General features: G+C 55.4%; 5 protein-coding genes across 5 annotated transcripts; 1 reads left to right on the top strand and 4 right to left on the bottom strand.

Moving 5' to 3' along the window:
* Nucleotides 1-46: 46 nt before the first annotated feature.
* On the bottom strand, nucleotides 47-1,853 carry C7974DRAFT_443417 (uncharacterized protein; the record flags this gene model as incomplete). The annotated part of the gene is made up of 5 exons (XM_046145451.1): nucleotides 1,667-1,853; nucleotides 1,331-1,616; nucleotides 633-1,234; nucleotides 188-580; nucleotides 47-132 (listed from the first exon to the last, which is right to left on the bottom strand). The coding sequence occupies exons 1-5, from the start codon at nucleotides 1,718-1,720 to the stop codon at nucleotides 49-51; spliced, it is 1,419 nt and encodes a 472-aa protein (XP_045992899.1). The 5' UTR covers nucleotides 1,721-1,853.
* Nucleotides 1,854-2,459: 606 nt separating this feature from the next.
* On the bottom strand, nucleotides 2,460-3,949 carry C7974DRAFT_417452 (soluble quino protein glucose/sorbosone dehydrogenase; the record flags this gene model as incomplete). Its single annotated transcript, XM_046144076.1, has 4 exons — nucleotides 2,460-2,471; nucleotides 2,521-2,782; nucleotides 2,830-3,584; nucleotides 3,647-3,949. 4 exons carry the CDS (start codon nucleotides 3,947-3,949, stop codon nucleotides 2,460-2,462), a joined length of 1,332 nt encoding a protein of 443 aa, XP_045992900.1.
* Nucleotides 3,950-5,763: 1,814 nt separating this feature from the next.
* Nucleotides 5,764-9,667, bottom strand: C7974DRAFT_61975 (uncharacterized protein). Its single transcript, XM_046146975.1, has 3 exons — nucleotides 9,376-9,667; nucleotides 7,137-9,168; nucleotides 5,764-7,079 (listed from the first exon to the last, which is right to left on the bottom strand). Exons 1-3 carry the CDS (start codon nucleotides 9,391-9,393, stop codon nucleotides 5,818-5,820), a joined length of 3,312 nt encoding a protein of 1,103 aa, XP_045992901.1. The 5' UTR covers nucleotides 9,394-9,667; the 3' UTR covers nucleotides 5,764-5,817.
* A 1,659-nt stretch (nucleotides 9,668-11,326) lies between these two features.
* On the top strand, nucleotides 11,327-15,635 carry C7974DRAFT_437126 (P-loop containing nucleoside triphosphate hydrolase protein; the record flags this gene model as incomplete). The annotated part of the gene is made up of 6 exons (XM_046145167.1): nucleotides 11,327-12,121; nucleotides 12,175-13,626; nucleotides 14,062-14,585; nucleotides 14,636-15,250; nucleotides 15,297-15,564; nucleotides 15,615-15,635. 6 exons carry the CDS (start codon nucleotides 11,327-11,329, stop codon nucleotides 15,633-15,635), a joined length of 3,675 nt encoding a protein of 1,224 aa, XP_045992902.1.
* A 2,280-nt stretch (nucleotides 15,636-17,915) lies between these two features.
* On the bottom strand, nucleotides 17,916-19,315 carry C7974DRAFT_319711 (S-adenosyl-L-homocysteine hydrolase-like protein; the record flags this gene model as incomplete). Its single annotated transcript, XM_046138723.1, has 2 exons — nucleotides 17,916-19,203; nucleotides 19,254-19,315. 2 exons carry the CDS (start codon nucleotides 19,313-19,315, stop codon nucleotides 17,916-17,918), a joined length of 1,350 nt encoding a protein of 449 aa, XP_045992903.1.
* Between the last annotated feature and the right edge of the window lie 125 nt (nucleotides 19,316-19,440).

Genomic DNA, 19,440 nt, shown 5'->3' on the forward strand with positions numbered 1-19,440 from the left:
ATGTTTGCAATGAGCGTTCTTCGATATTCAAAGCGCCAAATTGTCCTCCTACTCGTTTGAGTCGCTGCCGAAAGTGCTGTCGAACTCATCAGGCTCGGAAGCCCATAAGATGAAGGGCCCGTTATAATCGCGCTGGGAGAATCAGTAGTGCATCTTCTTAAACCAGACACATGAGGTTGGCACTTACGTTGAAATCGACCGCCTCCGATGCAAACCACCAACGGCCAACGATGATGCGACCTCCCGGCAGAACAACGCCCTCATAAGCCCAGAGGTTGTCAGAGTCGACGTCGTCAAGATCTTCGGCGAAGTGCTTCATGAACGTGATACGTTGCCAACCTGGTATGCCACACTGATCTGGCAGGGCGTTGAGCCATCCTATGGCCTGGAAATCATCTTCAAGATCCATACCGGTACCCGTGAACTGCAGATTGGTCTTTGAGAGGTTCTTTGGCTTGCTGCGGCCTTGTATTTTGGAGGGGAGGTCCGACTCATTAGCCCCGCGCAGTGAGTTCAGGCGTTCTTCGAACAATTTCGGCCACTTTAGTTGGCGTTCTGGATCGAAGTTGAGCTCGAGAGACTAGCCATGTCAGTGAACCGTGACTGGATGAAGTACATCGACCTCGACGTACCTGAATTTTGCCCTCGTCGATATTCTTGTCGCTGAAGTACACGTCACTGTCGTCGTCATCAGACAGACATCGAAGCTTGCGCTGTTCATTAGGATCCAGGAACGAGTATGTGCCCTTCCAGTGTCTGCTAAGTGGAACAGTACCGTTCTTCAGTGACTGTTGCCAGGCTGTTGGCTTCTGCAAAACAGACAGATCCTCCATAGCATCGCCCAGAGTCACCGTCTCCGTGTTCATCATGTGATAGCGGAAGAAGTCGAGACATTTCATGACCCATTCCATGTTGATCTCGGTTTGGTTTAGGCCTTCGTATATGGGGGCTTTGTTTGTCGCGGCGTATGCAGCGCGCTGCAGTTGTTCGATAGCGAACACGTGGTACTTAAGGCCTTCGTATCCGAACAAGAGAGAAGAGCACATGATCTTGACAGCAGCAAGCATAGGGTTGATCTCCTTCTTTTCGAGCGTCTCCGATCTCGTTCGTACATCTGGTGCGCGGCGGTCGTTTAGGAGTATCTTGGAGTTCAAGATGAACCCCAGCAGGCGATCCTGGTTCTTGCATCGAGGTCGACCATACCCATCCTCATCAACGAGACCCTGGAAGGATTCTGTAGGATACAAGGTCAGTTCTTACCACTCGGGATATTCTGATGGGAGCGATGGAGTGCTATGTATCGCATTGCACCGAACAAAGAGATGCTTACCAACTATCAGATCCCTGAGCACCTCGATGACATCCTGCTCACGCTTCTTGTATCCTCGAAAGAAATCGTAGCCCGTGCCTCGTCGAAGCATCTTGCTGCGCCGCTGGTACGCTCTCCTCAACTCCTTGTTGGTCGGACCCTCTTTAAAGGCATACTTCTCGCGGAACATGTAGCGCCAGAAAGAACCATAGTCGGCATCGATAGCATCGTTGGTGCCCCGGCAGACTAAGCGGAAGGATACAATATCCTTGTCTGTATCTAGATATTGAGCTATGGCCTTGTTGAGCTATTGAAAGTCAGTATGTCCAAGAGGTACGACGGGCGATGATTGCTCACCTCGATTGGGAGCCTGTTGAACGCTGTGCTCGAAGACCGTGCGCATAGAGACATGTTGTATTCTGTATGTAGTAACTATTCAGGGCGAGGTCTAGTGCACGAGCGAGTTGGTCAACAAAAGGAGCGCCAGTCTGAGTGGTGGGGTCAAGTTAAGGGTAAGATTCTCTCTCTCTCAAGCACGTTGTCGGTGAAGGTGGTGGCCCCCGCGCTCACTAATGAGAGTGAAGGCGATTGATGGCGGGTCGGTTTCTGAGGTGTGAGACACGGAGGTAAAGTGAAGCAGCGGTTGGTTGCTTTGACTAAAGCTGGGTTCAGGAAGCGCAGTGTCCCAACAGGGTCCTTAACCTGAGTATACGAGGGTTCAAGGTGGAAGGCATTAATTGATGTCTGCAAGTCTCAGCTGGGGCAGCGCTGATCGCAGCTGTAAGGCGGAGAAATGCGAAACGACAGCACAGAGTGTGTAAGGTCAAGAACCAAAGTGTTGTAATCTGGCTAGCGTTCAAGGAGTGTGCAGTAACGAAGGAGAGATTGGCTAATCCAGTGCAAACGGGCAACTCCCACAACGTGCTGCACCTTCGTCACGCGCGTTTGTACCTTCCTGTGGACAGATATGAAACAATTAATTCGCGGAGCGAACGTGACATGAACTAATGAATCGCACCTACGAATATAATCGCGTCCGAAGCTGAGATGCTTTTTGTGGCAGTCTTTGCACGCGTACTGAAGAGCAACTACAGCGCCAAAATCAAAGCTAAAGCGCTGACAATGAACAGACCTGCGTCTTGGCAGCTGTTTACTGACGCAGCTGCCGAAGTTTCAGTGGCCGGGTTCGTATTGTTGGTTTGGGTACCTACCTGGCCGACGCTGTTGACACCACTACCATCTTCTCTGGTGATGACATATATTTCTCCAGTCGCATCGCTGGTGAAGAACAAGCGTCCTTGACTATCCCAAGCCAAACCTGCAGGGCGGAAACAGTTGCTGGCGCACTGCGACAGATCCGGGTTGGAGACGATGTCAATTGCTGCAGTAGTGCTATTTGGTCCTGCAGTCGGCGAACCATTGCCGTCGAACTCAATAAAGCTGACTTTGTAGCCGATGGGGTTCTCGCGATTCCTAAAAAATCAGTGATAGTCTTGCACATGTCACAGATGGAAGCTCACCATGATCCGTGGAATGTTACCCACGCACCAGTACCATTAGTGTTGAACTTGATGTCGAGAGGAGCCATGTGAGCCTGGAAGGTCACCGCCGGAGCGGTGTGCTCGCCCCGACAGTTCTCGTCATTGACGGTTTCATTCTGATTGCCAATGGCAAATTGTGAACCGACACTGATACCTTCGTTATCTGGAATCTCAGATACATTCCAAGCTGCGTAGCACGTTGGGTAGCCGTAGTTACTACCTTGCAGCGCGTACTGGGTTCCATTAAGATACCCATGGAAGTTCATCTCTTCTCCAGGATTGTTTTCGTTGATTAGTACATCACCTCGCTGGAAATTGTCGACGCTGTTCTCGACTGAATAAATGCCGCCGTTCACTGGCTCCTCGCCAACACCAACGCTGTTTCTGAGGCCCCATCCAAGCAGCAGGCCGTCGTTGATGTAGCTGTAGCTTTCCGAGGTGGCGTTGGTAACGTTGAAAGCTTTGATTGTGGAGATTGCCGTGGACTTGTCAAGAGCACGAAGATCAACGTTGGGTCCACTACCTCTACTAACCAGCAGCATGCCAGGGACTTTTTGGCTCATCATAAGTGTGCGCGACACGTGACCATCTGTAGGTCCAAAGTCACCTATGACTTCGCGAGAATCAGATGTCGTTTGGCCTTGAGCGGCATCATAGTCCCATGCGAAGACAGCACTTCGCGACGATGCGTAGAGCGTTTGGCCGTCTTCGGAAAGAGCGAGGCCATGGTTCAGCTGACAATCGTCAATCCCTTGCATGTGACAAGACTTGTACGGGCAAGCAGATCTAAACTCACATTCGTGTTGACAGTCACGTTCTGAGCCTCGCCGTCTTGCCGGACACAACTCCCATCGCCAGTCAATCTGATTCTCTTGATTCCTTGGCTTTGCTCTACCACCAACAAACCACCTTCCGAATCAAAGTGGATACTCCGGGGGCGGCGCAGATTGTTAGCGACGACCTCGACACGGAATCCTGGCGCCACTGAGGGAGCCGCATTCTGTGGAGCAATAGTGCTCGAGCAGGCACTGGGTGCAGTAGACTGCGCACTGGCGGTGTAGGCGACCGAAAACAGGGTTGCTAGACGCCTCAATGCCATCTTGCAGAATTGAGGTACGATCTAGGAGCGGGACAGTAAGGCTGACGTGAGAGGCGACGGGGTACGAAGTGGGACTATGCAGGTACGGCCCACGGAACGGGTCAGATCGTTCGGTCGCTGAGAGTCAGACAATGAGAGGTCATTTGTCAAAGGCAGTCAGATCGTTTGATATTTGAAAGGAATGCAACCGATTTGTACCCCTCAGTGGCAATTCCTGAGTGCTATAGATTTCGTCCTGGCATCCATTCCCAGTGCGGTAGGTACCTAGCTGCTTGGCTTCCAAGACGGCCGAACGTCATCATGTAGAAGGTGACAATATGGGTCAGCGGGCTTGTCAATCCTTTACAGCTGAGACAGAGGCATGTAGCACATAGACGACGGGGCGGGAGTCACTGGTCTCATGGTCTACATGACTTGTTCGTTATGACTGGCGCGCCCGCCGCTCGGTGACGTGCCGAGACCGAGGGACGGGAGGGTTGCGGGGTCTCTTTCAACGGATAGTAACTATCCGCCGAGAGGCGAAGCTGCCAGGCCGCAAACGAGCTTCAAATTCCCATAACGGACAACCGAGAACTAAGAATCAAGGTGGGATCTGTGGAAACAGGTATATGCAAGTGGGGAGTAGTTTGCAGCGAAAAGAGCCGGCGCGAGGTAGCGTCGGCAATGTGGCTGGGAAAGGTCATTTGTTTATTGCCGCCAGGATCGCAAAACAAACAGCAACCTTGCTCGTTAACGTGAGATCGCGACCGCTTTCATATCGCGGAAATTACGGCAAAGGTGATCCATGGTTTACTTTTGTGCATTTGGGATCTCACGATAAGCTAGAGTCGACCAGTCGCTTACTCTATGGTACCTTTGCGCGCCGGTGCCAGACAAATGATCTGATGGCTTTAGGCTAGCAGATCTAGCAGATGCCGTCAACGCCACAGCTAGCGCATGGTAAGATAGCAAGCACGAGGATTGACACAGCTGATTGAAGCCAGCGAGAGTCACTAAGAACTGTTGAAATGTACTGAGTGGAGACGTGGATGGCCTTGCTTATTCTGAGTTAATCGGCTTCGAGTTCAGCCAGTCACAGATTCACGCAATTCTGACGTGTGCATTACTATATGTGCACGGTTAATAGTAGTAGGTGTGGTCTGTCGCAGGAATCCTTGCCTTCCTGCTCCGGCCGTGTCAGTGCGGAGACTACCTAGGATTATCACGAGAAAGCCAAGGGATAGCGGGTAAGACATGTTTAATGTTGTGTATTCAGGTTTTGCAAGACAGATGTCGGCCGTCGAATATCGATACAGATTCCGAGGCACTTGCGGTGATTCAACCCAACTTGAGAAGAGCAAGACAGAAACAGAAACCCAGTCCGCTTTTGTACATGATCCTTCAAACTCCGTGAGGGCAGAATAAAGCTGCTCGCGAGATGCGCAGCAAGGTTTCCCCGGGCCAATCCTGCTGAAGCCCTGTTAATATGCTCCCGTGTGACCAGCAAGAAGATCTGCTTCACTCAAAATGCCGACCATACTCTTGATTCACAAGCGCTCCGTGCTCTTCGTCCTTGTGTATCCCAGGATATGCTGCATCCTATGCAAAAGAGAAATAGGGAATATGCGGCTTCGCTCCAAATGCAAAACGCTGGCCAGGAGTCTGTAGCCAATAGTGACATAAAAATTACAGGTGTTGAATCCATGGTGGATTCGAAATCGCTCGAACGCTCTGATCCAAAGGTGGAAAATATCTGGAAGAAATCTTTTGCTTCCGCATGAACGGTATCGCTGATCGTGATTTGCGATCTAGGTCCGTCGTTTATCAAGCGGTGCTGGGCGTATAGCCAGTATGCTCGTAAAACCGTAACATCATCGAAGACTGTGACTTTACATTACTGTCATTAGTTTCATGTGCGATGCGAGCTCCGCGTCTTGTTGGAAAGGGCTCATAGCAAACGGAGGCTCTTCGTGGTGTGGGCTTGTGTTTGGACTGTAATAGAGACCCTCTGCATCCCTGATACTATCCTTGACTTTGCGTGTCAGTGTGCTGACATAGGGAACAATGCGTCGCAGTGTCGCGGTGTCGAAGGGTACTTTCTTGGGCGACGGTGTAGGAGGTGCATTTGCGGGAGATTCGAAAACACCTTTCCTGGACTGCAGTGCTTCGATGACCGAACGTGCTTTGGCCTCCGAGTCTTTGCGAGGGCGCGTAACAATAGGTCTTGATTCAGGTGTGGCTGGCGCTTCGTATTTCGGCTTCGGTGGTACCGGAGAAGTGTGGGGCCCAAAGATTCGGTCGTTTGGCGGTAGGATGGATTTCCTGGGGCGCACGGTTTGTGGCTTGCTGAGTTCGTCGTTCGGTGACCCCGATTTGCGCCTTCCGCGACTCACGTTTGGACTTGTAGAAATCTCGTCGAAGCCATCATCGTCGAACTCTGGCGAGGAAGGGGGAGATGCCGGCAACTCTTCGGGTTCCGCTTCTTGATCAGCAAGATCAATCATAGCATCGACCTCCTCCCACACTCCAATGTGCGGCCCTTCGACAATACCAAGCGAAATAGCACGAATTCTGTGCTCCTTGAGTTCTTCGATGAGAAGGCCCCATTCGCGCAAGAGACTGATATTTGCCAGCACGTTGTTCTGCTGCTCTTGTATGCTCTTAGGCACAACCATGGCTGAACCGCTGTCGATGCGTTGCGATCCGGCTACGGTCTTGGGGGTGGGTTCCTCGGGGAGTTCGGAGAAATCAAAGTCGTCGTTCCAGTCTTCTGTGACACCTTTGCTGCCAATACCCCAGGTGCCAAACTTGTTCGTGACAACCGTGTTACGCTTACCTACCACATCTGGAACCACAGGCACACTCTGGCTACGTGCATGCAACCCGCTTGGAACACGCCTACCAACTGATCGACTGTCTCTTCGATTCGCATCCTTCTTGCCGTGAACGGTTCGAGGACGTGGCGGTGTACGATTGCCCGAACTCTTATCGGCAGGCTGCTGTTCGGACCAATCGAAAATGCTGCTGCGAGCATCGCGATCGATGTGATCATGCGCGGCGAGTTGTGGAGTCGATGGCTTCGAGTTTGGAAGCGAAGCAAGGAAGCGCGGGTTGGAGCGCCGCAGGGTGATTGGTGTTGCGAGGTGGCTGACTGGTGGATGGTCAACCCAAGGGTCTTCACTTTCCTGTTCATCTAGTGACCACCTACTACTCCTGTCGTCGTCGCCCACTGTAGAATCCCATTCGAGCGTCCCAAGAGACAGCGGCTTGGGCATGCTCGGGGGCGACGTTGGCATCAGGCTAGGAAAAGCAGATGTGCTGGACGGTCGCGAAAAGCTGGCAGCTTCCTGAAGGTGGTGCTCTGGTCGTTCTGTGGTGCGCACTGGAGTCGCGAAGCTTTCATCGTCCTGGGCAATGCTGCGTTCGTCAGAAGAACCATTTGTGAAGTCGTCTTTGAAGGTACCCGAGGGTAGCAAGTCGCGAAGGGCTGTAACTCTGAGCTTGGCAGGGGGAGACTCGTCAAATATGGTCTCAATGCGAGGTCCTCGAGCACCGCCAGACACACTCCTAGTTGCGCCGGTGCGCAGCGAATCATAAAGAGTTTCGCTTCGAAGATCAGCGTCGTCTTCGCGAACCTCAATATCGGAAGAGCCGACCAATGTTGAAGCTTGTTCAGAGGGAGCCGTGGAATGACGCGACGGGCGAACGCCCGCTTGCGCTAAGGCCGAGGGCGATGGTGGGGTCTGATTGGTGGCTGGCGCGGCTGAGGCAATAGCCTCTAGCTGAGGCATTGACGCCAACCTGTTTCCAGGGACTGTCATCGCGCGACGGAGCGGCGGTAGCGCGGACATTGGCGACATTGGGGAGCCTCCAATCGCCCCATCGCGATTAAAGTTGGGTTCACTTAACTCGGGAGACGCGAAAATGTCACGTCTGGGAGGCGCCGGGTCTGTCAAATTGCGTCGCGCTGGCAGATCGGCGGACGCGGCATTGGAGCGCTTGCCCATCGTTGGTATTACGGGATCAGATCGGATGCGCTGGCTTGACCCACGGGTGAGTTTCATACCAGGTTGTTTGGCGAGCCGCTGTTTCTTGGCACTTAATCCAGTGGGGAGGAGGTCAGCAAGAGAGAAAGAGCGCCTGCGCCCCGAGGCATCCCCAGAAACAGCAGTAGAAGACACAGCAGTATCGGGGCGTGTGTGTGTGTTCTCGGTGAAGTACGGAGCGGGTGCTGCGACAGCCGCTGTGTAGCTCAGTGGGGTGCCTGGCCTGCTCACGTAAAACACGCTTTCACCTGCTTCGCTTGCCGTGTCTTCCAGCTCCTCGGCAGCCGTGACCGCTCTTGCCAGAACCAACGTAGGTCGATGCTTCTCGTCTGGAAAGATGCGCTTGAACTTTGTTGGGTTGGACTGGAAGCGCTTTGACAGTCTTCTGCCTCGAAACGATGTCGCGGTGAAGAAATGCGTGTACTCCGCCTCACTATCAGTGCTCGCCGAAGATGGCTTAAGGTCCAGCGATGGCGACTCTCTTGTCACCGGCAGCAAGGAGCGGAAGTTCTGCAGGGTCGCAGACCGTTGATGGCTGGTTGCAGGGCGGCGAAACGAGGGACGAACGGAACCAGAACCGTGGGCAGACTGTATGTCACGCGGCGCACGCGCTGACGAGGTCCGTTTGACGAGCTTGTTTGGTGGTAGCTGGGGCCTGCCCGTCATCGGCACAGTTGCGCCGTCGTGAGACAAAGCTACAGAACCATTCGAGCACGACACGGCCGGAGACAATTGCGCAGGGCTGGGGTTTTTACTCGAGTGTTGCGAGACTGAGATGGCCGAGAGGCGCTTCACCCACGAGGCCCTTCTCGACGACACGTGGGTGCCGACGTCCGACTCGTTTGCGCCGTGTTCACTGGCGGCAAAGCCATTGATCACAGAACTTGGCGGTCGCGTGTGCGCGTCGCTGCTCGTCATGCTTCTCATCATTGGCCGTCTCTGGGGACGACCATCCTGGGGCCGAGTCGCGATTGGGATGCGTGATGTAGGGGCGAACGGTATAGGGGTACTGAAGGGGGCGACCGTGGTCGTTGTCGCAGAGGAGGTTTGGGTAGTGGTAGGCATCGAGCCGTGTCCCAGCTCTTGTGCTGGGGTGGCTTTCCTCTTGTTCGAGTTCGAGGGGTCGAGGGGGGAGCCGCGTCCAAAAGACAGGCCGACGGCAGATGCACCAACGACAGTGGCAGTAGCACAAAGCTGTGTGGACGAAGATGCGTCAGTCATTGCCTTCAGTGCGACTCGGACGCAGAAGATAGTTGCGCGAAACAGGCAAGCAGCCGTGCTCAGAAGCAGACGAGGCGTCGAGACATATCAAAACAAGCAAGGGCCTTAGGTGAGGGTGCATGTCGCCATGCAGACGCAACATCGGCGCCTTGCAGACGGAAGAGATGGCGGGATATTTACCGTTGGAACCGTTTTCATTCTCGTTAGAAACCGCACCGCCGGGGAAGAATCGCTCGGCGAAGCACTTGGGACGACGCGAGCATTCTGGCACGTCAAGCCTCAGTGAACCATGGATCGCAGATGCACAGCGGGTATACGGGGGAAGGAATGGAGAGCTCAATTAGACGCCAGGAAACAGGACGGCATCACAGAACAAAGCGACGAGGGGACGGCAAGTGCTCCCGGCAGCGGCCTGAAGCAGAGAGGTGGAGCTTCGAGGGAGAGCGGACTGAGGGCTGAAGAAATCCGCTGGCTTGCTTGCTTGTTGCTCTGGATCGACGGACAGGGTTACCCAGCGCGCTTGGGGATTAGCGAGATGTCGCCGATGAAATGGGCTGGTAGCGGCATGTCGAAACAACACGGAGTCGACACAGACCTCATGCCTCGCTGAGCACCGTCCATGTTGCCATAGCTCCGCTACTGGAAGCAGCGCCGTTCAACCCGTCCACGCTGCATCTGCGTGCATCTCAGGCCGTGATCCGCCGTTCTACAGCGCGCGCGGTACTACGACGTGCGAGCGCAGACAGCTAGCGATAGCGCCGAGTAACGTCAACGACGCTCAGGGACGCTGTGCAGACGCTGGTACAGCGGGCCAGCCAGTCCACGGAGGAGAACACCCCTCGCGCTGCTAAGAGCCAACTATTTTGGGACCCACGATGGCATCCCAGGCACTTGTAACGCTGCGCAGTGATTCGCGAGCGCCCGCCTGCACGTCCGGCAGCAGTTCCCTGCAAGCGAGTGGAGATTGTTTGCTGATCGTATCGTTGCGGCGCTCATGTACGTACATATCAGCCGGTTTCTGTAGGCTTGCACTGGTAGTGTGGCAATCCGGTAGATGGTGCCTTAGCTGCCTCCGCCACGGCGCACCAGGCCACTTCATCCAAGACCATTCCGGCAAACGGTGGGTTGGTGCTGGACTCAGCGTGACGGTGTGACGCTGGAGGCGGCCGAAGGAATGTGGATGGAGAACATCAAGGCACGAATGCATGATTCCTCGTGGGTATCGCTGTTTCGGCATGCAGAGGCTCGCCAATGACACACTTAGCCCAGGGCACCCCGGAAGCAGCCTCAGCAGCCAAAACAGAGAGCACGTCAGCCCTAGGATGGGGAACTAGAGAACGGGACAGCCAAGCAAGGATACCAGGAATTGAGGGTATGGCGGGACGCGGCGACGCCTCAGCCCAGCAAAATCACAGCTGGAGGCAAGCTTCCCATGGCACATGTCACGACGAGAGTGGCCGGCTGTTGCTCGAAAAGCCATGAACGCAGCTCAAGGGCACAGGTGCGTCGTGAACGACGTTGTGAATTAGGCTTGGCCTGGCCGTCATAGGCCTGCCCGCTCTGATCAACAGTGGAGGCGGCGCTGTGTCAATCATTCTGGGGGAGCGGCGACGGCAGGTATCATTCTTTCTGGAGGCCGGCTGCTTGGGCGAGCGGCTCAGAGCCCGCATGAGGTTACGCTACGATCAATGATGTCCAGCGGAAACACAGAGACGCGGCAGAGGATGCGCGCAGCCGGGAAATCCTGGCCGGCGATTGACTAGCAGCCAGAGGCGTGACCCAGACTGCCCAGGTGGTCGTGCAGGTCCGGTGGGCTTCGCGCGAAAAACGCGAGCGCCGCGGTTTGACGTTGCTCTTTGCGCCTGCCCCGCGATTGGCCACCGCTGATTTTACCGCCAACGCCACTTTGGCTTTCTTCACAGACTGCCAAAGAGCTGGACGACCTGCGGTGGCACCAATATCGACGCAGAAACACTGTCCCGCTCCGCCAATACACCGGCATCAGACTGAACAAAGCGAGACGTGCTGTTGTGTCCCCCCGACCCTGCCAGCGCCTCCGTTGGGATTTTGACTTCAGACGGCACTCGCCTGTGGGACAAGGACTTTCGTATCTCTACGCCAGCCAACAGCCATGGAGGCTGAAATCAGAAGCCAGATCCCTAGCATCGACCCCATCTTGTCAGAGTACTCGGTGGGGTACCTGACCCATGCTGCCAATTCATTCTCTTCCGACTCGGATCCTAACGCCCCTTCCCCGCTCGAGGAGGCTGCCGCTACTGTCGCTGCCCTGCTTCTCTCTGCTTCTGGCAATTTGTCAAAGGACAATGAGACAACTATTACGAATCTTGTTGACAAGTTCGTCTCACGTCTGAATGCGGCGAATGGCTCTGATGGCGAACGCCGCCAGATGGCCCCCTCAGCGAAGAGGTTAGATCAGGCCGTCCACGTGGGCTCCTCAAAGAACATGTCTGCGACCTTGGGTCTGTCTGGCGGCACTGTTGATCTTGAGTCAGCCAACACCCGTAAGGTAGAGTCCAGGGTTGATCGAAAGAAGCTTGAGAAGGCCGAGCGTAAACTTCGTGCCAAGCAAGACCGTAAAGAGTTCAAAAACGTCGAATACGAAGCGTCCAAACTGCTTGATATCCCCAACGAAGCACAGAGCTATGAAGACTTCTACATGGCTGTTAACCCTCTGCAGCTGGGCTCTGATTCCTCGAACAAGAGCAAAGACATCAAGATTGATAGCTTTGATGTCTCTATGCCGGGTCTACGCATTCTCACAGATGCTTCCTTGACATTGGCTTACGGTCGACGATATGGTCTGGTTGGACAGAATGGTATTGGCAAATCTACATTGCTCCGAGCCCTTGCTCGGCGTGAAGTTTCGATTCCCACGCATATCTCTATTCTCCACGTGGAGCAAGAAGTAAGTCTACGCCGTGCTTATTATGCAGGGTTTGTGGTCTGACACTGTTTCAGATTACTGGTGATGACACGCCTGCCCTCCAAGCCGTCTTGGATGCAGACGTCTGGCGAAAGCATCTTCTGAGGGAACAAGAGAAGATTACCCAGGAACTTAACGTATTGGAAGCAGAGCGCGCATCTTTGGCAGACACCTCTGCAGATGCTGAAAGGCTTGACAAGCAGCGCGAGGGCCTAGATACTACCCTTAGTGATGTTCATTCCAAGCTTGCGGAGATGGAATCTGACAAGGCAGAGCCCAGGGCGGCCAGTATCCTTGCTGGTCTTGGTTTCTCAACAGAGCGTCAACAGTTTGCCACAAAGACATTCTCTGGTGGATGGAGAATGCGTTTGGCATTGGCGCGAGCCTTGTTCTGCGAGCCTGATCTGTTGTTGCTTGACGAGCCGTCTAACATGTTGGACGTCCCATCCATCACCTTCTTGGCGAACTACCTTCAGGATTACCCCAGCACGGTGCTGGTTGTATCTCACGACAGAGCTTTCCTCAACGAAGTTGCCACCGACATTATTCACCAGCACTCGGAGCGCCTCGACTACTACAAGGGTGGCAATTTCGATTCCTTCTATGCCACCAAGGAAGAGCGACGCAAGACTGCAAAGCGCGAATACGAGAAGCAGATGGGCGAACGTGCCCATCTGCAAGCTTTCATCGACAAGTTCAGATACAATGCCGCCAAGTCCTCGGAGGCTCAGTCTCGAATCAAGAAGCTGGAGCGCATGCCGATCCTTCATGCGCCCGAAGCGGAGTACACTGTCCACTTCAAGTTCCCCGAAGTGGAGAAGCTGTCTCCTCCTATTATCCAGATGAGCGGCGTCTCATTCGGTTACAGCCCGGACAAGATTCTACTGAAGAATGTGGATCTCGATGTGCAGCTCGATTCACGTATCGGAATCGTTGGTCCAAACGGTGCTGGCAAGACGACAGCTTTGAAGCTGCTTATTGGTGCCTTGCAGCCTTCAGCTGGTCTGATCTCGCAGAACCCCCGACTCCGAGTAGGCTTCTTCGCGCAGCATCACGTGGATGCCCTGGACCTGAACAACAGTGCCGTAGGGTTCATGGCCAAGCAATACCCGGGCAAGCCCGACGAGGAGTACCGTCGTCATTTGGGTGCATTCGGTATCACCGGTATGACAGGTCTGCAGAAGATGGAGCTGCTGTCTGGAGGTCAGAAGTCGCGTGTGGCTTTCGCGTGCTTGGCTCTGACCAACCCACATATTCTCGTCCTGGACGAGCCTTCTAACCACTTGGACATCGAAGCCATGGACGCACTGTCAGAGGCGCTGCAGAGGTTCCAGGGCGGTGTGCTGATGGTCAGTCACGATGTCACAATGCTGCAAAACGTATGCAAGAGCTTGTGGGTGTGTGATAACGGCACGATCGAGCACTTTGACGGCTCCGTGCAGGCGTACAAGCGCCGAATCACAGCACAGGCCAACGAGTCCGGCGTTGTTGCAAAGCACTGAGCACGGGAGGAACGGGTCATAGCAGGCACGATGTGAATTAATCGATCCTTTGTCGACCCGAATCTGCGTCCTTATAGTGGCAATTGCTCTTTGTGAAGCTTGGATATAGTGCTGTGACCTCTCATGGTGCCTCCCGCGACAGGTAATTAGCAGTGGCGCTAGGCCCAAACCAATGACGCTCATGCAAGCTCCAGGCCATGCCTACCTCACGACACGCGCCCAGAGACGACCACCTCCTGTCCGCCTCGAAACGGCTTGCAATTCTCTCGACTGCGTCGCCGCTCAATGCGCCCTGCCACCCGGTGATTAGCACACGCACGCGATTGATAACTGACTCCCGCGGCGGTTAGCGCCCTTGCCCCTTCGAGGCCTCATTTGCGTCAACACACACAGCACACCGGCACCTTGTCGCGAACGCAGCCTTCCAGGTCAGACGGCTTGTCCGTGTCCACTCTTTTGTCCCCGAGTCCCAGCGACGGCACCACGCCTCGTCCACCGTACACAGTCACAGCACCCGCGAGGGACGCTTCCGTCTTGACCACCGCCGGCGAATCACCACTACCCCCGTCCTTCTCGTCCCTCTTCTTCCCGTCCGAGGACTCCGTTGAGGCGCGCATCAAGCCCAACGAGCCCACAAGCGAGTCACCGCCTGCATTTGCACCGGCTCCTCCGTTCACCGACTCTGCTTCCTCCGCCGCCGTCGCAGCAACCAAAGCCGTCCTACCGCGCGACACCAAAGGCAGCTCTAGCAGCAAGGATATCGACGACGGAGAACCGCCGCCGCCCTACACAGAAGGAACCAGCCCGCTCGACTCGTTCACCTACGTTATGGCTTCAGCAGGAGGTCCCGCGAGTATCATCACTCAGGTCTCGCAGACAGGCCCAGCGCCCCCGATCAACCAGCTGGGTGGAGGCTCGGACGAGAACATTACTCTGGAGCTGAGGTGACTGTTTTTTGAACACCATGTGTACCATGTGCTGACAGTCCTTGCAGAGGAACACGATTCACCTTGTCGCGCGATGAGCTCCTGACTCTGCCCGAATTCGTCCTCCTCTCCCTGTTCCCCAATGGTCTCCTTCCCGATGGCCATATGAACTCGTACCATGATGGCGATGTGTATCCAGTCGACGTGGGTAACCCCGACCCCTCCCCTCCCCCCCACCTCCCCATGGGCACACTAGCCAAGATCATGTACCACCTCTCCAATCCCGCGATATACTTATCTGACAATCTTTATCCCTCGCAGTACGACCCCAACTCCCTCCAGTACATGCTCGAGTTCTTCCGCGATGTAGCCCAAACCATACCTGCGTCGCCTCCCTCGCCGACTGCCGCCTCCGATCACGCCGCTGAGGCAGTGCCCATTGAGCCCATGCATGGTTCCGCAAGAGACATGCTGCAAGACCGCGCTGGCATCATTGTTCTCCGCGAGGATCTTGACTTCTATGTTATCCCACCGCATCGCGATATTGCCCAACCAGAGATGATTGAGGTCAAACGCGCGGCAGGGGAGGCGTTGTTGAGGCAAGAGGGTATCTTCTCAGGACTCAGGAAAAGTGAGGAGCCCGGTACTACAGAACAGCATCTGATTGAGATGCTGACTGCAGGGTAAGCTATCTCATGCAAAATTCATGATGATTATTGACAAGCGTAGCGGCTTCAACCACGATGATCACTGGGGCCACCGTGCCGGAGAGCCCAACAAGGCTGTCATCTGCAGCATTGCTCTCGCGCGCCTCAGGACTGACATCAAGGGCAACGATGTCGCAAACAGCAACGCTGTCGGTATGGCCCAGAAGCTATTGTTGTTTTGGAGGAAACCCGCGCGCCGATGCTGGTGGGAAGGTGTAGAGCTTGACAACGTCAGAGGTGTAGAAGGCAAGCTTAAGGTCTGGATACGAAGGGTTTGGACGCTTGAGATGGTACGTTGGCTCCGACATACTGACCCGTAACATTCACTAACAATCGGCAGAGCGTCATTGGCCTGCGTTAATCAGCTATCAACACTGTTTCATTTGTGTCTCTAGCAGTGTTTTCGCCCACTGCTCCTTTTCGGCATGACCGCCTTGCTCCCTTACCAGAAAAGCGCGAGTGGCTTTGTGGGTTCCGTCGAGGGGCATAGTTAGCGGCTCTGTCTCGTCTTTACTGTTCTGATACCTCTCTGCGTTGTCTAATACCACAGATAGGCAGATGTCGTCATCCATAGCGAGCGTTGGCATAGGTTCACATATTGTTTGCCGCAGTGCAAGTGGCTCAGTACATATGCTTGCTTGGCAATTGCGATATAAAGTTTCAACTGCGCTTTGTATTCTAATAATCCAATCATCTCTTTCGATCATTCGACGGAATTCTCTCCGTTTTGGCAATGTTCAGTAATCTAACGTACCCCGGACTTCATCCCGCTCATGTTTGGAGTCGTCGGTACGAGCCCCTCAATGACGCTACCCGAAAGCCAGAGCTCGTCGGCTTCTACAGCCTTCTCGGCTTCGACAGCCATCCATGCAACGTCTATATGCATCTCCAGGCCTACTGTGCCGCGTTGCAGTAGTCGATCTACACTCCGCTTCTCAAATCACCCGGAGTGACATGCACATCTGCATTGACGGGCACATCTCGTCAGGCCGCTTTCGACCCGAGGGGATCTACGAACGCTGAAGCTGTTGATATGCAGCATCCCTGCCCCCCGCAGCGTTAACTTCCCGATTGACATCTGCGCCCCGGACGCAGTCTAGTATCCGTCTGCGCTGCCTCCGTGTGCCTGCTCGCCTCCCCGCTGCTCGCTGTGCTTCTCTAGCCGAGTTACAGCTCCTCTTGCGGTGACGGCGTGCATGCACGCAATGCCAGCATGTCGCTCAGCAGAGTGCTCCGAGGTCGTTTATGTGGCTCGCGACTCGCCCGCGGAGGCTGGGGCCCCGCCCGCGGTGATCGTCTGGCTTACTGCGCGGCTCGCCTGACGGACAGGCATCTGGGGAGCTTGGATGTGTGGGCCGTTGCTACGGCCGTCGTGTTGAGATGCTGGCGGCGTGGTCGTACAGGATCCACTGTTTTGCGGCGGCCATGGCGGACTCGTCTCTCGCGCTGCATGTAGGCAGCGGATGCGAAACGCTATTCCAGCGGCGTCCGGTGCCTACAGTACAGACTTCTCACGCGCAGGCAGGACAGCTGGACTAGACACCGTGCTCATCTCCGCTCGTGGGCACTCGCAGATCCCTCTCCTCCACCACTGCACTGCTTACCACCACCACCACCACGCCACCCCCGTCCCCAAACCCCACCCACCATCTCACCACATCCCCCGTACTACCGCGCGCGCCCAGTCCCCCTCGCTCCACGCACGCAGGTACCATATTCCTTTTCCCAGCCCCCGCGCCCCTGTTTCGAAACACCAGCCACCTGCTGTGACCCAGGGACCGGGAACGCAGTGCCTTTGAGCGCCGACGCGCACCCCGGCGCGCGGCCTCGAGCGCAGCCCTGGTCCCTGTCGTTGCGGACCGTATGTACGCCGTGGGGCTCGTGTCTGCTGTGCGATGGGGGAGGCTCAACGGGTGCACTGCGTTTTTGGGGGCGTTGCTGGGCGGACGCGAGGGTGCCTGGGGCGGATGCGAGGGCGTCTGGGGTGGACGCGAGGTATGCGCGCGAAGACGAGAATAGATCGGTAAGGAGGGTCGGTGGGGTTGACAATGGCGGCGGGCAGGGAGCGATGCAAGGCGGATGAGACAATGGGAATGCGCGGGTACGGCAGCTGAAGAGGGTTGATGGGCACGGCAGACGCGGTGAGCTGTGGGGCGGAGGCGGTTGTGTCAGAGACACGTCAGTGCTGCCAGAATGGCCGACGGCGGCAGGTTGTGGTATGCTGTGTTGCGGAAGAATGTGATGGGGCTTGCAGACAATAATAGGTACGTCTTGCAACAAGGTTGAGGGTATGCGGTGAGGCAAGGGGAGGCCAGCTTTGTTGATGTCATGCCGGTGAAGGCTGACCAAATCTCTTCATTCAGAACAGCAGCTTGTGCTGCTGTGCCATTACTACATATCGCTTGCGTGTGGAGACGCGCTGTCTTAATCCATATCGCACTCTAACAGTGTATCACCTCTATCCTTGACCGTGGTTGAAGGGTCAAGAAGATGATATGCAAACAACGCCTTTTGAACGACCAAAGAGTCCCTGACTCTTGAGATGCTATGCCGTTGAAGACAAAGAACTTTTCCAAGTGGTATCATCCCAGTTCATAACGTCGTGTTGAAACTGCTCAAACTCAAACATAATAAAAGAAATCTAGTAGCGGTAGATGTCGCTCTTGAAGGGACCCTCAACGGGGAGACCAAGGTACTCAGCCTGGACCTCGGTGAGCTTGGAGAGCTCAACGTTGACGTGGGCCAAGTGGAGGAGGGCGACCTGCTCGTCGAGGATCTTGGGGAGAACGTAGACACCGACGTCGAGCTTGCCGGTCTTGCCGAACTCGATGTACTTGTTGCCGAACTCCTCATCAGCGGCCTTGTACAGCATGATCTGGGCAAGGACCTGGTTGGTGAAAGAGCAGGACATGACGAACGAGGAGTGGCCAGTGGCGCATCCCAAGTTGACGAGACGACCCTCAGCGAGGAGGATGATGTGGCGGCCGCTCTTCATGAGGTAGCGGTCGACCTGGGGCTTGATGCTGGTGACCGACTGGGCGTTCTTCTTCAACCAGGCAACATCGATTTCGATATCGAAGTGACCGATGTTGCAGACGATGGCGTCGTTGGGCATCTGCTCGAAGTGCTCGCCAGTAAGAATGTCACGGCAGCCAGTGGTGGTGACAAAGATCTGACCCTGGGAAGCAGCCTTCTCCATGGTGGTGACCTGGAAGCCAGAGACGGCAGCCTGGAGGGCGTTGATGGGATCGATCTCAGTAACGATGACGCGGGCACCCATGGAGTGGAGAGCCTGGGCGCAACCCTTACCGACATCACCGAAACCGGCGACGACAGCGACCTTACCGGCAATCATGACATCGGTGGCACGCTTGATACCATCGACGAGAGACTCACGGCAGCCGTAAAGGTTGTCGAACTTGGACTTGGTGACGGAGTCGTTGACGTTGATGGCGGGGATGAGGAGACCCTTGCCCTTGAGCATGCGGTACAGGTGGTGCACACCAGTGGTGGTCTCCTCAGAGACACCGTAGCAGTCCTTGAGCATCTCAGGGTACTTCTTGTGGACGAGAGCGGTAAGGTCACCACCGTCGTCGAGGATCAAGTTCAGGGACTTGCCGTCCTTGAAAGCAACAAGCTGCTGCTCGAGGCACCACTCGTACTCCTCCTCGGTCTCGCCCTTCCAGGCGAAGACGGGGACACCGGCGCCAGCGATGGCAGCAGCGGCGTGGTCCTGGGTGGAGAAGATGTTGCAGGACGACCAGGTGACCTCGGCGCCGAGGGCTGTGAGGGTCTCGATAAGGACGGCGGTCTGGATGGTCATGTGAAGGCAACCAGCGATGCGGGCACCCTTCAAGGGCTGGTCCTCAGCGTACTTGGCGCGAGTCTCCATGAGACCGGGCATCTCATTCTCGGCGAGCTCGATCTCTCTGTCTTTGGGTTAGTATTGTCTGCCAAACATGGCTGGAGGACTGCGTACCGGCGACCGAAAGCGGCCAGCGAGATGTCGGCGACCTTGAACTTGTGGGCGGGAGCAGACATATTGAAGTGTGTTTTGGAGGGTGAATTGAGGGAGGAAAGAGTGGGAGTGGTGAGATGGCAGACCGCGGGACAACGAGGTTTTTCTATGCTGAGGCGCGGGGCAACCCGCCATGCACCTTTTTCTG

This window comes from Boeremia exigua, assembly GCF_020726555.1.
Source record: "Boeremia exigua strain MPI-SDFR-AT-0100 chromosome Unknown C7974scaffold_12, whole genome shotgun sequence".
In the NCBI taxonomy this organism is placed as follows: Eukaryota; Fungi; Ascomycota; class Dothideomycetes; order Pleosporales; family Didymellaceae; genus Boeremia; species Boeremia exigua.